The sequence below is a fragment of the Schistocerca gregaria genome, chromosome 1 (assembly GCF_023897955.1).
Source record: "Schistocerca gregaria isolate iqSchGreg1 chromosome 1, iqSchGreg1.2, whole genome shotgun sequence".
NCBI lineage: Eukaryota > Metazoa > Arthropoda > Insecta > Orthoptera > Acrididae > Schistocerca > Schistocerca gregaria.
In genome coordinates this window covers 105332320-105350993 of record NC_064920.1, presented here as the reverse complement: position 1 = coordinate 105350993, position 18674 = coordinate 105332320, and the positions used below count along the sequence as shown (strand labels likewise).

General features: G+C 38.1%; 1 protein-coding gene across 1 annotated transcript in view; it reads left to right on the top strand.

The window, feature by feature from the left end:
- Positions 1–11332, top strand: part of LOC126334525 (uncharacterized) — a 1455833-nt gene extending 1444501 nt beyond the window's left edge. The window contains exon 14 of the mRNA XM_049996880.1: positions 7036–11332. Within this exon, the coding sequence (XP_049852837.1) occupies positions 7036–10244 (3209 nt within the window). The 3' untranslated portion in view covers positions 10245–11332. The remainder of the gene's footprint in view (positions 1–7035) is intronic.
- The last annotated feature ends 7342 nt before the right edge of the window (positions 11333–18674 follow it).

The following is an 18674-nucleotide window of genomic DNA, read 5'->3' as shown; positions in this document are numbered from 1 at the left end:
GATTTCCTTGATTGTAGAACAACAATAAATTCAGAGCATTACATCACAATGCTACAAACTCTGAAATGACGGATAACAAGGGTCCAAAAGGAAAAGGGAAATGTTTTCCTGCAGCATGAGAATGCCAAACCACACCCTTCATGTGCAGCCACAGCAGAACTTCAGAGACTGAATCTCACCACCTTCGGCATCCTCCATACAGTCCACATTTAGCACCGTCTGACTTCCATTTGTTCCCGATAATGAAAGACAATCTGCGGGGACATCATTATGCTTCTGATGAAGATGTTGAGAGAACTGTGAGACTGTGGTTGCGGAAACAGTGTTGACTTCTTCTGTGATGGCTTCAGAAAACTTGTTGATCATTGTCATAAATGTATCCAATTGACTGGTGATTATGTGGAAAAGTGAATATTGGTCATTAAAGATCATATCTGAGGATTATTGCTGTGTTCGATTTATTAAAATATTCCCATCCAAACGCAATTAAAGATGATGGAGACATTACTTTTAATTCAACCCTCGTATATCTGTATGAAGCTTTTAAGTAGGTTGAGCACATCTTAAGATGGAAACTACTTGCTGAAACTAGCTCTGTGAATATTTTTATATATCCAAGTAATTGTGACATAATAAATTATTATAGAAGCCTTGAACAAGACCATGAGAGTACATCAAATAAGTCATAGGACTGAGAACCACAATCATGACAACAGTGAATGTATACAAGACAGAATGAGATTTCATAGGTTTGCTTGACTCATGGGGGGAGCATCTCAGAAGTGATGAAGAACTTTAACTCTCAGACACTTAAAGACAGATGTCAGCTATCTTACAAAAACCTGCGAAGTTTCAAGAAACAACATTAAGTGATGACTCTTGGAATATATTACAGACACCAATATATTATATATTGTTCCTGTAGCAAACACAAACATGAGATGAAACTGATTATGGAGGGTCATTTAAGTGGTCATTCTTCCCACACCTCATCCTTGAATCGAACAAGAGAAACCCTGATGTGTAATATAATGGGGAGTACCCTCTGCCATACATTTCAGAGTGGTTTGCAGAGTATGGATGTAGATGTAGAGTTCATGTCCAATTCACATGATGTCTGCAACATTTCAGATAGCATAGTCTTTATTTTGAAATACTGCTCCCTAAAATTTTTACCGTTATCATCAAATTACATACTATATTGAGTAAAAATGCTTTCCATTTTATTTTGTTTTTATTTTGCTGCAGTTGCAAAAAGTTGTCTGCACCACATGAAATGTTGGAAGTGAACATCTTATTATTACATAAATTGTTTAGTTTCAGTACCAGACAATGTTGAAAAGTCTTCAGGTTTTAATATTATAATACCAGTCATGTTTACTTCATATTCATTGTTTGTGTCACAGTTTCAGTCAACAAGTTTCGATGAAGTGACAAACTAAACCAAACTATTGTGCCAAGGCCTGAAATAGCCTGAAATAATAATAAGACATGCAATTGCAGCCACAATAAACAATGTACATCTTCCTTTCTTTGTTAAATTTAAGTTCTAATTAACAGACTGGCTGTGTGAGATTAAGATGTGTGAACACAAAATAAGCAGTCTTGCATATGCGGATGACTTAGTTGTGATGGCAGATTCATTTGAAAGTTTGCAAAGTAATATTTCCGAGCTAGATCAGAAATGTAAGGACTATGGTATGGAGATTAGCATCTCCAAAACTAAAGTAATGTCAGTGGGAAAGAAATATAAACGGATTGAGTGCCAAATAGGAGGAACAAAGTTAGAACAGGTGGACAGTTTCAAGTACTTAGGATGCATATTCTCACAGGATGGCAACATAGTGAAAGAACTGGAAGTGAGGTGTAGCAAAGCTAATGCAGTGAGTGCTCAGCTACAATCCACTCTCTTCTGCAAGAAGGAAGTCAGTACCAAGACTAAGTTGTCTGTGCACCGTTCAATCTTTCAACCAACTTTATTGTATGGGAGCTAGGATGATTGCAGGTACTAGTAGATGGGAACAATGGCAGGAGGGTGTCCACAATGAGGAAATCAAAGACAAACTGGGAATGAACTCTATAGATGTAGCAGTCAGGGCGAACAGGCTTAGATGGTGGGGTCATGTTACACGCATGGGAGAAGCAAGGTTACCCAAGAGGCTCATGGATTCAGCAGTAGAGGGTAGGAGGAGTCGGGGCAGACCAAGGGGAAGGTACCTGTATTCGGTTAAGAATGATTTTGAAGTAATAGGCTTAACATCAGAAGAGGCACCAATGTTAGCAAGGAACAGGGGATTATGGAGGAATTTTATAAAGGGGACTATGCTCCAGACTGAACGCTGAAAGGCATAATCAGTCTTAAATGATGATGATGATGATGATGATGATGATGATGATGATGATATAACAATATTTTGACAGTCTTGATGTGACAACTATTTTAACAATCCCATCTAAATTTGTTTACGTCACAGTGTTTTACAAATCTAATCTCCTTACTACAGATTTGTGATCATTAGTTGAATTTCATATTCAGAAAAAAGATTTTAATCAAGTAATATATTATAAGCTGTCTAGGGTGGATACCTTTTACCCTCCATCTTCTAGTTAAGAAAATTGCTCAGCATAAGAATGAAAATTGTGTGTGACTGTATTACAATCTGTTTATGGCAGATGTATTTTACATTCTGTCTTCCAGTGAAGAAAATTTGCTCAGTATTAGAATTAAAACCAAATGTGATTTTGTCAGGAGGTAGGAGGAGATAATTTGCTCCCCAAAATACCACAGACACCCTGCTAATTTACAGTTGGTAACATGAAATGATTGTATTGGAGGCTATTGTATTGTACGCAGCAATGAAAATGACATTCTCTGTAGAACAACCCCAAGAAATATGCTCTTAAGCCTTCTTTAACCTGGAAAATAATTTGGTTCAGTCTTAAAACGTGCTCTGTGAGCAGCACTGAATTAAGATGCATTATATGATTTAGTTTAAGTCATTTGTGATGGACATGAATGGATGCTGTTGTATTCACATAATGTCTCTGAATATTTTCCAAGCCCCCCAAAACAGCAGTGATGCAAGGGGCAGTAAACCACTACAGAAATGCGTAAGCTGATGTTTTCAACAACCTATCACAGTATATTAAATTTCATATAGACAATGTGGTGAAATTCAAGACTGAACTAAAGAAATTTCTGTTGGGCAACTCCTTCTCTTCCATTGAAGAATATCTTCAAAGTAACCCTTGAATGTTAACGTTTTAGATTAATTTATAATTAGCATTATCACTGTAACACAACAATCTTCTCTCATGTTAATTCATTATAAACATTATATTGTAACACATTTAAAATAAATTAAATTAAAGGTGAATCTTTGATATCCTTCAACATTCCAGAGACAGTTCTTTATGGTTTCCATGGACTATGATTGATGCAATGTAATGATATGAGTCCACTATTAACTACCTGCACCAGAGATAAGCTTTCCAGCACTGACACTTATTTTCCTACCTGACTGCATCATATGCATCTGAAATATAGCATATGAGTGCATAGGTTAGTTTCCATACCTAGGTTGTATCATTTGTAAGCATGGGACCTACGAACCAGATGTGGAGAAAAAGATTTGTGCAGTTGATTCAGCGTTTAAAATACTGCCATTTAACATCTTTAGTAGGAAAGATGGACTGTGCACAATAAAACATGGTGTGTAAGACATTATTAACAACTATAAAACTGAGACATGACAAGCTTGGGCCTGAAATACTTACAGTGAGCAGAAACTTAGGTTTCGTTTGAAAATCATGCAAAAGTATTAACTTCACCAGCATCCAGCTCCTACAAAGAGTGCATGTTGACAGTATTGGTGCCACTGTTGTCAGAAATCATCTGAGATTGTTGGGATATGTTTGCCACATTAATGATAACAAGCTTCCTCACCAGGTGTTTTACTTTGAAATGTGCTCTGGTTCAAGGTCTAGTTTATACATGAACTACAAGATTTCAGTAGACACAAATACTTTGTAGATGGTTGGAAACACAAAGCTTGCACATGAAAGTTTTCTGCAAATTTTCAGTCATGTTTTGTCACAGTACTGACAGGAAAAGTACTCTGACATGTGATGTACCATCCCATTATTGTGCATTGTATGTATTATACATATGCCTTTTTTGCAAAGTGTGTGTTTTACAATTATAGGAAGTTTAAAAAAATTAATGACATAAACAATAAACTGTCAGAAAGAGCTTTTATAATAGTATTTCACATGACTGTATTAGGAAGCGAACAAAATTAATAATCGTCTTCAGAGAAACATATGACTAGAGTAGTTACCGGCAGTTTTTCTTCTCATTCATTGTCCTAGTTTCCTGCATATGACGTGGATATTTGAAAAGGATCTCATAAAACTTTCTGTATCCTGAAGGAATATGTTGTGCACATATTTGCAGCTGCTTCACTTTTTTTATCATTTTTGGAACGCTACAAGTGATTAATGCTTCCACATGAGGTAGACTCAGAGACATATTGTAGCACATAAGAGAAAATGTGTGCTTGGTTAGTTTATCATTATCGTCCCTTTCACATGTGTTTTATATTTGATACACTTATATTTGATACACTTCAAAACTGTAAAGTAGTTTTATTTTCCTTAGGAATACCTCTTCCTGCTTTCGCATCTAATAGACACAACATTTTATAGTGCATCGGCCACCATTTCTTGAAAGTTAGAATATCATCTAAATTGTCCACATACTCTTCTCAGCACTGTGACATTATGATACATCTTCACTTTGCAGAAAGGAAACAACTGTGTTAGATATACCCATTCTGCATCTTTCAAGATAATCAGCAGCCAGCAAAATTATGTTCCAGTAGGTATATGTGAGACCTTTCTCCACAGTGCTTAGAGTTACATGCCAGCTATCAATTTGTGCAAAAAAAAAAAAAAGTCAAAGTTTGTTAGATGTTCCCTTTCTGCCCACATTTAATGGCAATGAATAGTATCAGTTGTGAGAGGAACTTAAAAAATATTGTACAGAAGTACCACACATGAAAAAGACAAACAATGAATATGAAATAGGATAATCAATAAACATGAAAGCTTTGCCAGCTTCTGTAATAAGCTTTTGCAACCTCTATAATACACTTTCCACTGTCATTCAGTACACTGTTACCACGAGCTTTCTACCAAAATACACACACATACACACACACACCCACACACCCACACACACACCCACCCACACACACACACACACACACACACACACACACACATTTGTGTCTGCATCATAAAGTTGTTCTTGATTGAAAATGTCAGTTTACGAGCCTAATTATTGTTATTTGCAGAAGGTGTTACTATTTTGTTTCAATATGAAGAAAACAGTGGCTGAGTCTCATTGAATACTCTCAAGTACATATGGTAAGGACACTATTAGTGAAAGAACATGTTGGGAGTGGTTTCAACACTTCAAGAATGGTGCTTTTAATGTCGTAGACTGGCATATTGGTGGAAGAGAGAATGTTTTCAAAGATGCAGAATTGGAGACATTGCTGAGTGAAGACTCGTGTCAAACTCAAGAAGAATTGGCACGATCAGAAGAGTGACACAGCAAGCCGTTTCAGAAAGTCTCAAGGCTATGGACATGATTCAGAAAGAAGGCACTTGGCTCCTGTTTGAGCTGAAACCAAGAGACGTTGAACGGCGTTTGTGTGTTTGTGAACAGTTGCAAAAACAGAAGGGATTTCTGTGTCGCATTGTGATCAGGGACAAAAAATGGGTTCATTATGATAACACTAAATGCAAAAAATCATGGGGATATCCTGGCCATGCTTCCACATTGACAGCCAAACCGAATATTAATGGCCCCAAGATCATGCTTTGCGTTTGGTGGGACCAGCTCGGCATCGTGTACTATGAGGTGTTAAAACCAAGTGAAACAATCACAAGTAGTTGTTATTGAATGCAATTAATGTGTTTGAGCAGAGAACTGAAAGACAAACAGCTGAAATACAATGAGAGACACGATAAAGTGATTTTGCAGCATGACAATGTTTGACCATACATTGCAAAAGAGGTCAAAACGTACATGGAAACATTAAAATGGTAAGTCCTGCCCCACCCACCGTATTCTCCAGACATTGCTCCCTCTGACTATCACCTGTTTAGATCAATGGCGCATGGCCTGGCTGACCAACACTTATGATCTCATGAAGAAGCCACAAATTGGATTGATTCATGGATCGCTTCGAAAGATGAACAATTTTTTTTGACACGGGGTTCATACATTGCCCAAAATATGGGAGAAAGTAGTGGCCGGATATGGAAAATACTTTGAATGATACATGTGTAACCAATTTGTTTCATTAAAGCCTCAAATGTTGGGGAAAAAAAGTCGGAAGCAAAGTTGTACACCTTGTAAAATATGCACATTTTCTTCTCTATCACAATAATCTGTTCCTTTTTACCCAATAAATAATTTGCCCAAGGAAGGTATGTATTCTTAATGCCAAAACATGAAAATTTTTGCACTGATGTGTTATTGCTTTTACTGCCATAGAGCTATATCAGGTTACCAAAAATATCCCTAATATGCCTTTACAGTTTAGTTCACTTACAATTACTTTGTAAGAATGAAAGTAGCTGTTTCTGTAGGTGAGATTTCTACAGTGGCTATGACTGGTTTACACTCATAAAATATAAAGGAAAAACATATGCAGTCAGTCACACTTATTAAAAGCGTATCTTAAACTTCCACACCTAAAAAGGTGGCGAGAAATATTTTCATAACTAAAGGTTAATGTTTTTCCTATATATCCTGTAGGAACTGAAATAAATCAATAATTCAACATAGCTCTAGTACATCAACAAACAATTTTTGTCTAGGCTATCACAATACTGATTTCTTGATGCATTCATGGCTGCTGATTTATGGTTATATATGTTGCTGCTTTTTCCTGTAAAAGCCTTTTAAATTCTTGCTGGTGGGTATTCCATTGATTTTAATGTGCTCACATTTATTTGCAGATGAAAAGAGCCATGACACTGAGGCAGAAGCTGACATTCCTGAGGTGTCGAGAGATCTGGAAGATGACAAAGAAAGCGACAGCAGTTCATCTACAGAACTGTGTGACGAACCTGATAGGCTGAGTGACTTTGATTCAGAGGAAGCAACCAGTCTCAGTGAAGCGTCATCCTATGTGTCTGGTCATTCTCTTTCTGTGCCACTTCCATGCAAAAAAGATGGATCAACGAGGAGCCCCAAGAATATACAGTCACCATTGAGTGAGAAAGCCCCATCCCCTATCAGCGCACAGAAAAGTCTCATATCTCCTGTGGAAGAAGAAATTGTGCCAGAAATTCCAGAAGAGGTTGTAAGTGTATTTCCAATGGAGGAACTGAAAATCCAAGCAGAACAGCAAGAGTTGGAGAATGGTGGTGTGATACACACAAAGACTGAGAGTCAGCTGACAGTATCAACAGAAACTGGACACCTGCAGAGTGTACTTCCAGTTGCTACTGATGGAGATGACTTAATGGTAAAGGTAACGGTGCAAGATAGTGTTAAAAGTGAACAACCAGTCACCATAAATGGAAGCAACAAGTATTTTCACAGTTTAGAGACTGTTACATTTTTAGAAAGGAACTTAATAAATTCAGACATATTAAAAGTACCTGAGTCAACAAGTGATAAAACAATAATTTCACAAGACATCAAGGAAAACTTCCAAGATACCTCCAATGTTGAAATCCTTCCAAGTATCATTCAGATTTCACACAAGGCATCTGAAAACCAAGAACTGGATATTTCATCTTCAAGGATGCATAGTATAAAGGAGTCAGAGCCATATGCGACGACAGACACAGGCGACAATATTTTTTCATCTGTGATATTGGAAACAAAAAAGACTGAAAATTTAAGTACAGACATGGAACAAATCTTTCCAGAAACTAGTACAGTTCCTTCTATTGTTACTCAATCCATAGAGAAAGACATTATTTCTTCAAAAGATACCTCAGCAAGTGATTCTAAATATATTCTTGAACCTAGTGAAAAAGAAAGAAGTGTTGATTATGAAGACATGTCAGTCATTCTGGAGTTCAATCAGAGACTTCACGGGTTGCATGACAAAGCATTAAGCAAAGCTCCAGGGACTGAAGGTGATAGCGATTACCTGCAAATGTCTGAACTTCTGGAGATAGACCACAAGATGCACTCAGGGCGTCGTAACAGTGAACGAGCATTAAAAATCATACAAGAAAACTCTGAAATTCTTCAGAGAATACTGCAGTGTCAAATGAGACGTGCAAGTAAGTTTTCAGAAGAAGGTTCAAATGGTAATGGTACAAATGGTGTGTCAGAAGATGACTCAGATTCTGTGAAGGCACCATCAGTGCCATCATCAACAAGTACTGAAAATGTACCATTTTTTCTAAGTGCCGAGTGTAAAAAACTCAGTGAAAGTATACTGTCAAAAACTATAGTGAATGACTCATTTCAGGAACATCGTACCTTAACAGATGAGCACAAAGTTCCAATTCCTGTAACTGTTTCTGCAGTGTCTAAAACTGAATCTCAACCTTTAGATGTCATGGCTAGTTTCCACAATGATAAACAAAGCCCAGTGCATTTCATCTCGTCTGTCCCAATTAGTGCCTCTTACAGTTCTGACAGCACAGTTAATCCAACTGCTCTTGATGACATAAATTCCAAGATTTTCTCACAAAATACTGAGGCAACAACATTTGACAAGGAAACAGGGAGAGAAAAAAGTTTTTCATTTTCTTTCCCTTCTTCTATACTTGTCTCTGATGAAATACCCACATCTCAAAAAGAAGATAAACCATTCTACACTGGCGAGGGGAACAGTACCATGTCTATGAGTTTTCCTGACACAACTTCAAAACCAAGTGACAGTTCAACAGACTTCAAAGTAAAGTCATCCAGTGTGGAGAGTGAAGATCATTCCAGTTTTTGGGGACTGTGGAACATTTCCTCTACAAGTGATGAGAGTTCCATTAACAGCCAAAAACTAATTAAATCGTGTGCTTCACACATGCTTAAAGATGATCATTCAAGTTCAGAACGTAGTTTTAGACCTATAATTGTTCATTCTTCATCTCTCGATAAAACAGGATTTCGTGATGAAAAGCTGCCTCGGCCTTTGTCAGAGGGTGATTCCCAAGATCCCCATTACAGCAATATAGGTAGGAAATATGTTCCGACAATATCCGCAGTAGACTGCCCTGTTGAAGAGCCTACACAGGTGTCAACATCTGAAGCTTTACCGAGAAAACACTTTGAACAGTTTTCATATACGCGAAGTTTTGCTGTGAAAGAAACCCCTGTAACAGCCTCATTTAGTCCTAAAAGTTCAGTTCTAGATCTGAAACATCCTATGCAAGCATCGGATGTGCACTCCAGTTTCTCGTCACAACAAGAAAGTAGAAGCATGTCCAGCTGCATCACTGAGAAACTTCAGCAACCTCTTGAATCAACAGAAAGAAAACTTGCTTCCATAGAGTCGGAGTTAGAATTTCAGCCAGTATTAACACATTCACTGTCGGAAACCAGGGAAGATGAAACTTCACACAGAAGTGGGAAAGAAAGTCGACCATTGTCTCCTACTGTTACAGAGATGCTAAATCGATCATCGTCATCAGGGTCACTACAAGGTAGTCGATCGAAAATTAAGAAAGATTTTGTTTCACCACCTCCATCCCCTTTCCGCAGGTACACATCACCTGTTAGGAAAACTTCAAGTCTTGAGCGTCCAGTGTCTTTACATTTCTCTAAGGGAAGTTCATCTTTTGATTCTTCTGAAGATGGTAAAATGAGATACAAAACTTCACCTTTGTACAAATCTTTCAGTATGCTTTCTGTAAATGAAGCAGGTGAAATACAGCACACACAATATGACAGTGCACCAAGGCATAGGAAAAAAGACCCCATGAGAAGACGAACGTCAACAGATCTATCTATTTCTTTTTCATCTACTAAAAGTAAGTCCCCAAAAGCCACTTCTCCAGTATTCTCCCCATCCAAACTTAAGGAGACAGGTGTTTCTTTCCCTCCAATTAAGTCCTTACACCAGGCTGACAGTCCTACAAAATCAGCAAAGTTCAGCCCATTTCCAACAAGATCAGGTTCATGGCAGCCAAAAGAGCTTGGAATAAAACTGGGCCTATACTCTTCAACTGAGTCATCTGGAAGATCCTCCAACAAGAAGTTGTAAAATAAACCATAACAGAATATGTCTAAAATGCTGTGATGACTGACTTAGAGCACTAGTATTTTGCATGCATGACAGGAACAATTTCAGCCCGGATGGTATGAGACAAGTATGCACATGCGAAGCTTTAGGATAACTAGGTCTGGTGCTAACAGCCCAGTAGTGTGAGTGCATGCAGTCTTGAATGCAAACAATAACTAGTATTGTGTTCCACTGTGCTTTAACACAGACTAGAGCTGCTGAACTTATTTTTAAATAATTTTATAAATCATAGTTACAGCCCTGTTGTTGCTGACATTGATACAATGCCTAGTTTATATAAATATGTAAAAGTTGTTGAATTATTTAGACTGGAAAATAGGAGAATATTTGAGTATCACTGTCAGGTTCCGTGCAGTGTGTGCCTTATTTCTCAAAGAAAAACATAAATTTGGATTCTACAAATAATTTTGCACGTATCAGTATGTAACTTAAACAGTTTTTGTTGATTTCTAACCAAATTCATAATGCAATTTATAAATGACACACAGTATGAATAAGGCACATGATATCCATTTGCCTGGCAGTGGAATTGCACTGAACTGATTGAAAAGTTATTTTTCATTGAAAAGCTAAAAAAGTTACACTATTTAACAGTTTTTCTCTACAATACATAACAATATATAAAAATCATGTCTTATTTCTGATGTATGTTATATGTAAATGGACGTAATTATACAAAAATTGTTATTGCATTGCAAATAAATTGTTTATACTGTAAAGACACCCATGCTCACAGTAAAGTTAACTTGGTAACCAGACTACCAATAACATATTTTTCATTTCGATGTGAATCATCTTGGCACAGTTACATATGTGATGTTATCCAGGCAGTTCCATCTTATTAAAGCCATATGAAAATTTGCAATATTTCTGAATCAATTTTTGTGAATATTTTAATATAATTTAGTGCCCTGAGTATTTAAATATACATATCCTGTGAAAAAAGTGTATACATATATATTACTATACCCCTGATTTTAAGTTTATTAGTGCCACATTTGTAATTTTGTCTATATTTTCTGTAATAAATATGGTAAACATACCCAAAATATTACTGTGATTTGCATAAATTATTTGTTCAATTAATTATTTTAGGAGACATGGCTTACTAGAAACAGGTCTATCCTGAGCTGTATTGACCAATAATCTCATACAGGCCACATAAATGATATATGAGCAGTCTGATATGTAAACTGATTGCATTTTCCCAGTATGCTACCAATGAATCAAACTCTGTCACTTGCCTGAACTATGACCGAGTGTGTGTCATCATCCAATGACATATCCCTACAATTTGTTATTCCCGGGTATGTGTTTAAATTGACTGATTCTAATTGGGAATAGGATACTCCTTTTTTATTTTGAGAAGTACATAATTTTACATTCCTGCACATCTTCAGCAACTTTCATTTTTACACTGCTCTGAAATCTTGTCAAGATCTGTCTTAATATTTCTGCAGCTTTTTTCAGACAGTACTCCATTACGAATGACTGTACCATCTGCAAGTGTCCGAGGTAGCTATTAATATTGCCAGCAAGGTCATTAACGTACAACATAAACAACAAGGACTCCAAGATACTTTCTGGGACATGCCTAAAGTTGATTCTACTTCTATAGAGGACTCTCCATCCAAAATATCAAGCTGAGTGCTGCCTCCCAAGAAATCCTCAATCGAGTCACAGAATTTTGTTTCACACCCAATGAAATCATACTGTTTTAATAAACATTGGCTTGGTACCAAGTCAAATGGTATTTGGAAGTCAAGGGTTATGGATCTATTTGATTTCCTTGATCCATGCTTTTAGGATGTTATGTGAGAAAAGTGCAAGTTGGGCATCATATGATTGGTATTTTTGGACTCGATACTGGTTGGCATAGAGGACGTCATTCTATTTGAGATACCTTATGTTTGATCTCAGACTATGTTCTATGATTCTATAACAGATGGATGTAAAGGAGGTGGAGTAGTAGTTTTGTGGATCATATCTGTTACCCTTCTTACAGATGGATGTGATCTGTCCTTTTTTCCAATTACTGGGCACTGTTTTGTGTTAAATGAATCTGTGGTATTTTAAAATGAGCGCTAACGCAGCTCAGAATTCTGTATAGATTCTGATAGGAATCCCACTGGTCCTTATATCTCACATATCATGTAAGCTACATTTTCAGTTCCACATTCCACATTTTTTAATCCCCCTGTAGCAGCAAACACCAAATGGAGATCTATGCCACATCATATTGAGATGTTCTAAATGTGCTCCACACCAAAAGAAGCTGTAGGAGTACCTAGTAAAACTGTGGATTCCCTTTCAACAAATATTAAAATACCATTAGGTCAAAAATCCACAATATTAACAGTTTTATAGCACACTGCCTTCAAAAAGCAAACATCTTGATATTTTACATATAGACATTTATAAATTTATATACAGTGTGTCCCATTTATCTTGATCACCCCAAATAACTGTTTGTCCAGATGCAAATTACAAAATGTTTCAAGCCAATCTTTTTTACCTGTCAGGGGGAAAACAATCAGCATGATTGCCTCCATTGTAGCTTTGTTTTTTTACAAAGATATGAACAGTGGTATGACTTTTTTAAATGGAACCCTGTATTTTTTATTTGGTAATTAATTTCCTCTCCTAAAGACCTATTCAAAAATGTATCACAGTGTACTATTAACTGAAACACAATGTTATTAATTACATAACACAACATTGACATTGACTCTACCAGCGCTTAGTGCAGGTACTCGGGGTAATGGAACACATCCACATGCTGACATTGACAGAGGACAAATGTAAACATAATTAGAATGCACACCCGTCATTCCATCAACCATTGTAAGTGGAAGAGTTGTGTAAGTAGAATGTACACCAGCAAAGAGAAGGTAGAAATGCTACTCATCTATAGGGAATGTAATTTAGCAGAACAGTAATTACAATACTGTTTTCTTATGTACAGGTACATTTAGTACAGTAGTTTAGTCCTTTTAAATACTGTTGTGTAGAGTAGGCATGCAGTAAAGGCTGTCCTTCCTACTAACTGCATCAACATAATGTTTCTTTTATTGTTGTTGTTGGAGGTAGGCGGAATGCTACACAGACAGCGGAACTGTACAGAGAGGGATATCTTGACAAGAACCCACCATCCTGATGGATGTTTTCTCATCATGATGTGATACTTCAGGAAATGGGAAGTTTCAACCCATGACAATGCAATCATCATAGCACTTGCACAGACAAAGCTGCCGAAGTTACTGTTCTCGCTTCCATCGCTATGAGTCCACATGTGAGCACACAACAGTTTGAAGATGAGATTGGCATTCCTAAACCCAGCGTACATCGTATTCTTACGCATCACCGGTTCCATTCTTACCATGTACACCTACATCAAGAACTGCATGGGAATGGTTTCCAGAATCGTGTACAGTTCTGTCAGTGGGCACAACAGCAAATCCTTGCCAACCTGAACTTCTTCTCCAATGTTCAATTTACCGATGAATGTTCCTTCTCAGACAAAGGACAGGTAACTACAAGGAACATGTATTATTGGTCCAGCAACAACCCATGATGGCTTAGACAGGTGGAACATCAGCATCAATGGAGAGTTAATGTCTGGTGTGGGATGCATGATACTACAATTATTGGTCCTTATTTCATCAATCGCAGTCTAAACAGCACAGTGTATGCCAGCTTCCTCAGACAAATTCTTCCTCCTCTTCTGGATGAGGTGCCACAAAGAACCAGAATGCTTATGTGGTATCAACACGATAGATGTCCAGCACATAATGCCTTGCGTGTTCTGAACCAAAGGTATCCTGCCATATGGATTGGTCAAGGAGGAACAGTCACTGGGCCTGCTAGGTTTCCTGATTTAAATCCTCTGGACTTTTTTCTTTGGGAATGCATTAAAGATGTTGTCTATCACAATATTCCAACAACTCCAGAGGAAATGCAGGAATGTTGTATCCTGCTTGCTTGTAATTCTCTTCAGCAGGCAACACTGGAAGCAGTAAATAATTCTTTCATTCAAAGAGTGCACCAGCTTATCGGTGTCCAGGGTCACCACTTAGAGCACCTTTGAATGTTCTACTCCTGGACAATGGTATTTGACAGTCAAAGTCAATTTTGTGTTATGTTTTTACTTGGTTTTCATCTGTTTTCTGACAACTCCAACATATGGATGAGTTTGTGATCCTGGGCCAAAGTCATTGCTGTGTTATGTACTTAATAATGTTGTTTTTCAATGAATGGTACACTGTGATACAGTTTTGAATAGGTCTTCAGGAAAGGAAACAAATTACATCATCATCATCATCATCATTTAAGACTGATTATGCCTTTCAGCGTTCAGTCTGGAGCATAGCCCCTTATAAAATTCCTCCATGATCCCCTATTTAGTGCTAACATTGGTGACTCTTCTGATGTTAAACCTATTACTTCAAAATCATTCTTAACCGAATCTAGGTACCCTCTCCTTGGTCTGCCCCGACTCCTCCTACGCTCTACTGCTGAACCCATGAGTCTCTTGGGTAACCTTGCTACTCCCATGGGTGTAACATGATCCCACCATCTAAGCCTATTTGCCCTGACTGCTACATCTATAGAGTTCATTCCTCAAATGTGATCCTATTTCCATCATCATTCCTATCCCATTCTACCTTGAAATCTGAAACATTGCTGACGGTATTTTCACATACATTGAGCAACTCTTTAAAATATTCCCTCCATCTGCCCAAGGCATCCACAGGATTCACCAGCAGTTTTCCTGACCTGTCCAAAATACTTGTCATTTCCTTCTTACTTCCCTTTCGAAGACTGCTAATTACACTCCAGAATGGTTTTCCAGCAGCTTGACCCATAGTCTCCAATCTGTTTCCAAAGTCTTCCCAAGATTTCTTCTTGGATGCTGCAATTATCTGTTTGGCTTTGTTTCTTTCTTCAACATAACTTTCTCTGTCTACCTGAGTTCTAGTACATAGCCATTTTTGATACGCCTTCTTTTTCCTTTTACAGGCTGCCTTGACTGTGTCATTCCACCAATCTGTTTGCTTCATCTTACTTTTACACACTACTGTTCCCAGACATTCTTTAGCCAATTCTAGTACTGTGTCCCTGTACCTTGTCCATTCCTTTTCCAGTGACTGTAATTGACTACATTCAACTGGTACCTTTCTGAGATCGCTGTTATGTACTTGTGCCTGATTTCCTTATCCTGAAGTTTCTCCACTCTTATCCTTCTACATATGGACCTGACCTCCTGCACTTTTGTCCTCACAATCCCAATTTCACAGCAGATTAAATAATGATCAGTGTCATCAAAGAATACCCTGAATACACATGTGTCCCTCACAGCCTTCCTGAATTCCTGATCTGTTATTACATAGTCAATGACAGGTCTAGTTCCCCTGCCTTCCAAAGTATACTGGTGAATGTTCTTATGTTTAAAAAAGGAGTTTGTGATTACTAAGCCCATACTGGCACAGTAATCCAAGAGTTGTTTCCCGTTCCTGTTGGCCTCCATATCCTCTCCAAATTTACCCATAACCTTTTCATACCCTTCTGTTCGATTTCCAATCCTGGCATTAAAATCACCCATGAGGAGAACACTGTCCTTGTCCCTTACTCTAACAACTACATCACTGAGTACCTCATAAAAACTATCCATCTTATCTTGATCTGTCCCTTCACAATGTGAATATACTGACACAATCCCAATTTTCTTGCTAGACACTGTCAAATCTATCCACATCAGTCGTTCGTTTACATACCTTACTGCAACTACACTGGGTTCCATTTCTTTCCTGATCTTAAGCCCTACACCCCATTGTGCTATTCCTGCTTTGACTCCTGACAGGTAGACCTTGTATTCTCCCAATTCCTCTTCTTTCTCACCCCTTACCCGAATGTCGTTAACAGCTAAAACGTCCAGCCCCATCTTACTTGCAGCCTCTGCTAGCTCTACCTTCTTCCCAGCATAGCCCCCATTGATATTAATAGCTCCCCATCTCATTATCATTTGTTTGCCAAGCCATATCTTAGGAGTCCCTGGTTTGTCAGTTAGAGGTGGGACTCCGTCACCTCCAAAGGTCCGAGGCATTTTGCTCTGATTGTTGCCAGCATCATATTTAAAGTATCAGGGAAGCAGGTTGCTAGCCTTACTTGCCTCGAGTCCCATTGAGTTTTACCCCTAACGGTTGAGGGACTAACCGGTGGATTTGGTAGTCTTTGCCGTATGAGTACAAAGGTGACCATGACTCAGAATGTGTCCAAGATGCCCAGCCTTCTTCCAAAGTAACTGGTATTCCAACTGTCAGGACCACTTACTTGGCCACTCATACGTTGCCCGTGGTTCATGAACTAGGACATGACTACAGGAACCCACACCATGAACCACGGAAACAAATTACTGAATGAAAAACACAGGGTACCATTTAAAAAAAAGTCATACTGCTGTTCGTATCTTTGTAAAAAGAACAAAGCTAGAATGAAGGTAATCATGCTGATTGATGTCCCCCTGATAGCTAAAGAAGATTTGCTTGAAACATTTTTTAATTTGCATCTGGACAAACAGTTATTTAGGGTGGTCAAGATAAATGGGACACCCTGTATGTATAAAATAGCTTTATACATAAGATGTAACTATACTCACTAACATCAATAAGCAGTTGTAATGGCTGTACTAATTCCAGCAAAAATCCAATAACTTTTTTATTTTTTTCCAATTCACAGCCAACAGCTTCTACTGAAGCTTCTTCCACACAGCCTGGTACAGGCACAAATAGATGGAGATATAGAGCACTGAACTTACAAGGTTTCAGTGAATGCACTCGCACTTCTTATGAGACTTTACAGTAGTACATATTCCTTTTCTTGCTGTCTATTTACAATACACCAGCCAGTAATGCCAATAGCCAAATCATGTAAAAAGAAATGACTTGCATAGACCCTTCTTTAACTTCCACTGAAAATCACAAGCACATAGTTAATTTATATACAAGACAACTTAAAACTGCTTGCAGTACTGGGATTCAAACTGAAATCCATGTCTGGAACATAGTTCTAATGTGTCACATACAATCATTGACATCCTTGGGAGAGCCAGGTATAACAAAATTATTCCACCAGATGTGCAAGAGGTCTGTGACAGGTGAAATAGCCTCAGACTACAGGAAGATTGTATTAAATCCAGTTCCAAAGAGGGCAGGAGCTTACAGGCATGAGTACTATCAAAACATCAGTTCAGAAAATCATTGTTGCAAAATACTGACACAGATTATGTATTGCAGAAGCGAAAGTGAGTGAAATCAATACTTGGGAAGAACAGTTTGCGTTCTGGTGAATGAAGGAACACATGAAGCAATACTGGCCCTACAGCTAATCCTAGAAGACACTGTGAAGAATAGAAAACCTATATTTCTAGCATTTGTAAATTTAGATAATGCTTTTGACAGTGTTAACTGCACTACACTCTTTGAAATTTTGACAGGTTATTTACAACTTGTACAGTTATTTACAACTAGTACAAAAGCCAGACTGGAATTGTTGGAATTGAAGGACATAAAAGTGAAGCTGTAGTTGTGAATGCAGTGAGCCTATCCCCAAATATAAATATATTGATTAAGCAAGCTGTGAGAGATACCAAGGAGAAATTTGGGAAGGGAATTGGTGTCAGGGAAAAGAAATAAAAACATTAGGATTTGCCAGTGGCTTTGTAATTCTGTCAGAGATAGCAAAAGACTTGGAAGAGCAGTTGAGCAAAATGGACAGGCAGACAGTGTTTGTTGGTAATGAAGATCACCCTGTGGCTAAACATGCCTTGGTGCATGGCCAGCACATCTTGGCAGTGTTACACCGTCCAGGTTATCTGGATATTTCCCACTAACACCAACCTGTCAGAACTCCGGAGATGGGAACTTGCCCTTCAGTATATCCTCTTTTCTCGTTATCTCTGCTTGTGTCTTTGCATGTGCGGATGGATATGTGTGTGTGTGTGTGTGTGTGTGTGTGTGTGTGTGTGCGTGCGTGCGTGCGTGCGTGCGTGCGTGTGTGTGCGCGAGCGCGTGAGTGTATACCAGGCCTTTTTCCCCCTAAGGTAAGTTTTTCCGTTCCCGGGATTGGAATGACTCCTTACCCTCTCCCTTAAAACCCACATCCTTTCGTCTTTCCCTCTCCTTCCCTCTTTCCTGATGAAGCAACTGTTAGCTGCAAAAGCTTGAATTTTGTGTGTACGTTTGTGTTTGTTTGTGTGTCTATCAACCTGCCAGCACTTTCGTTTGGTAAGTCACATCATCTTTGTTTTTAGATATATTTTTTCAACATCCATTGAAATACATGCATCCTCTACATGTCTAACAATCTTCAATACTCAGTGAGAATCATATAAAT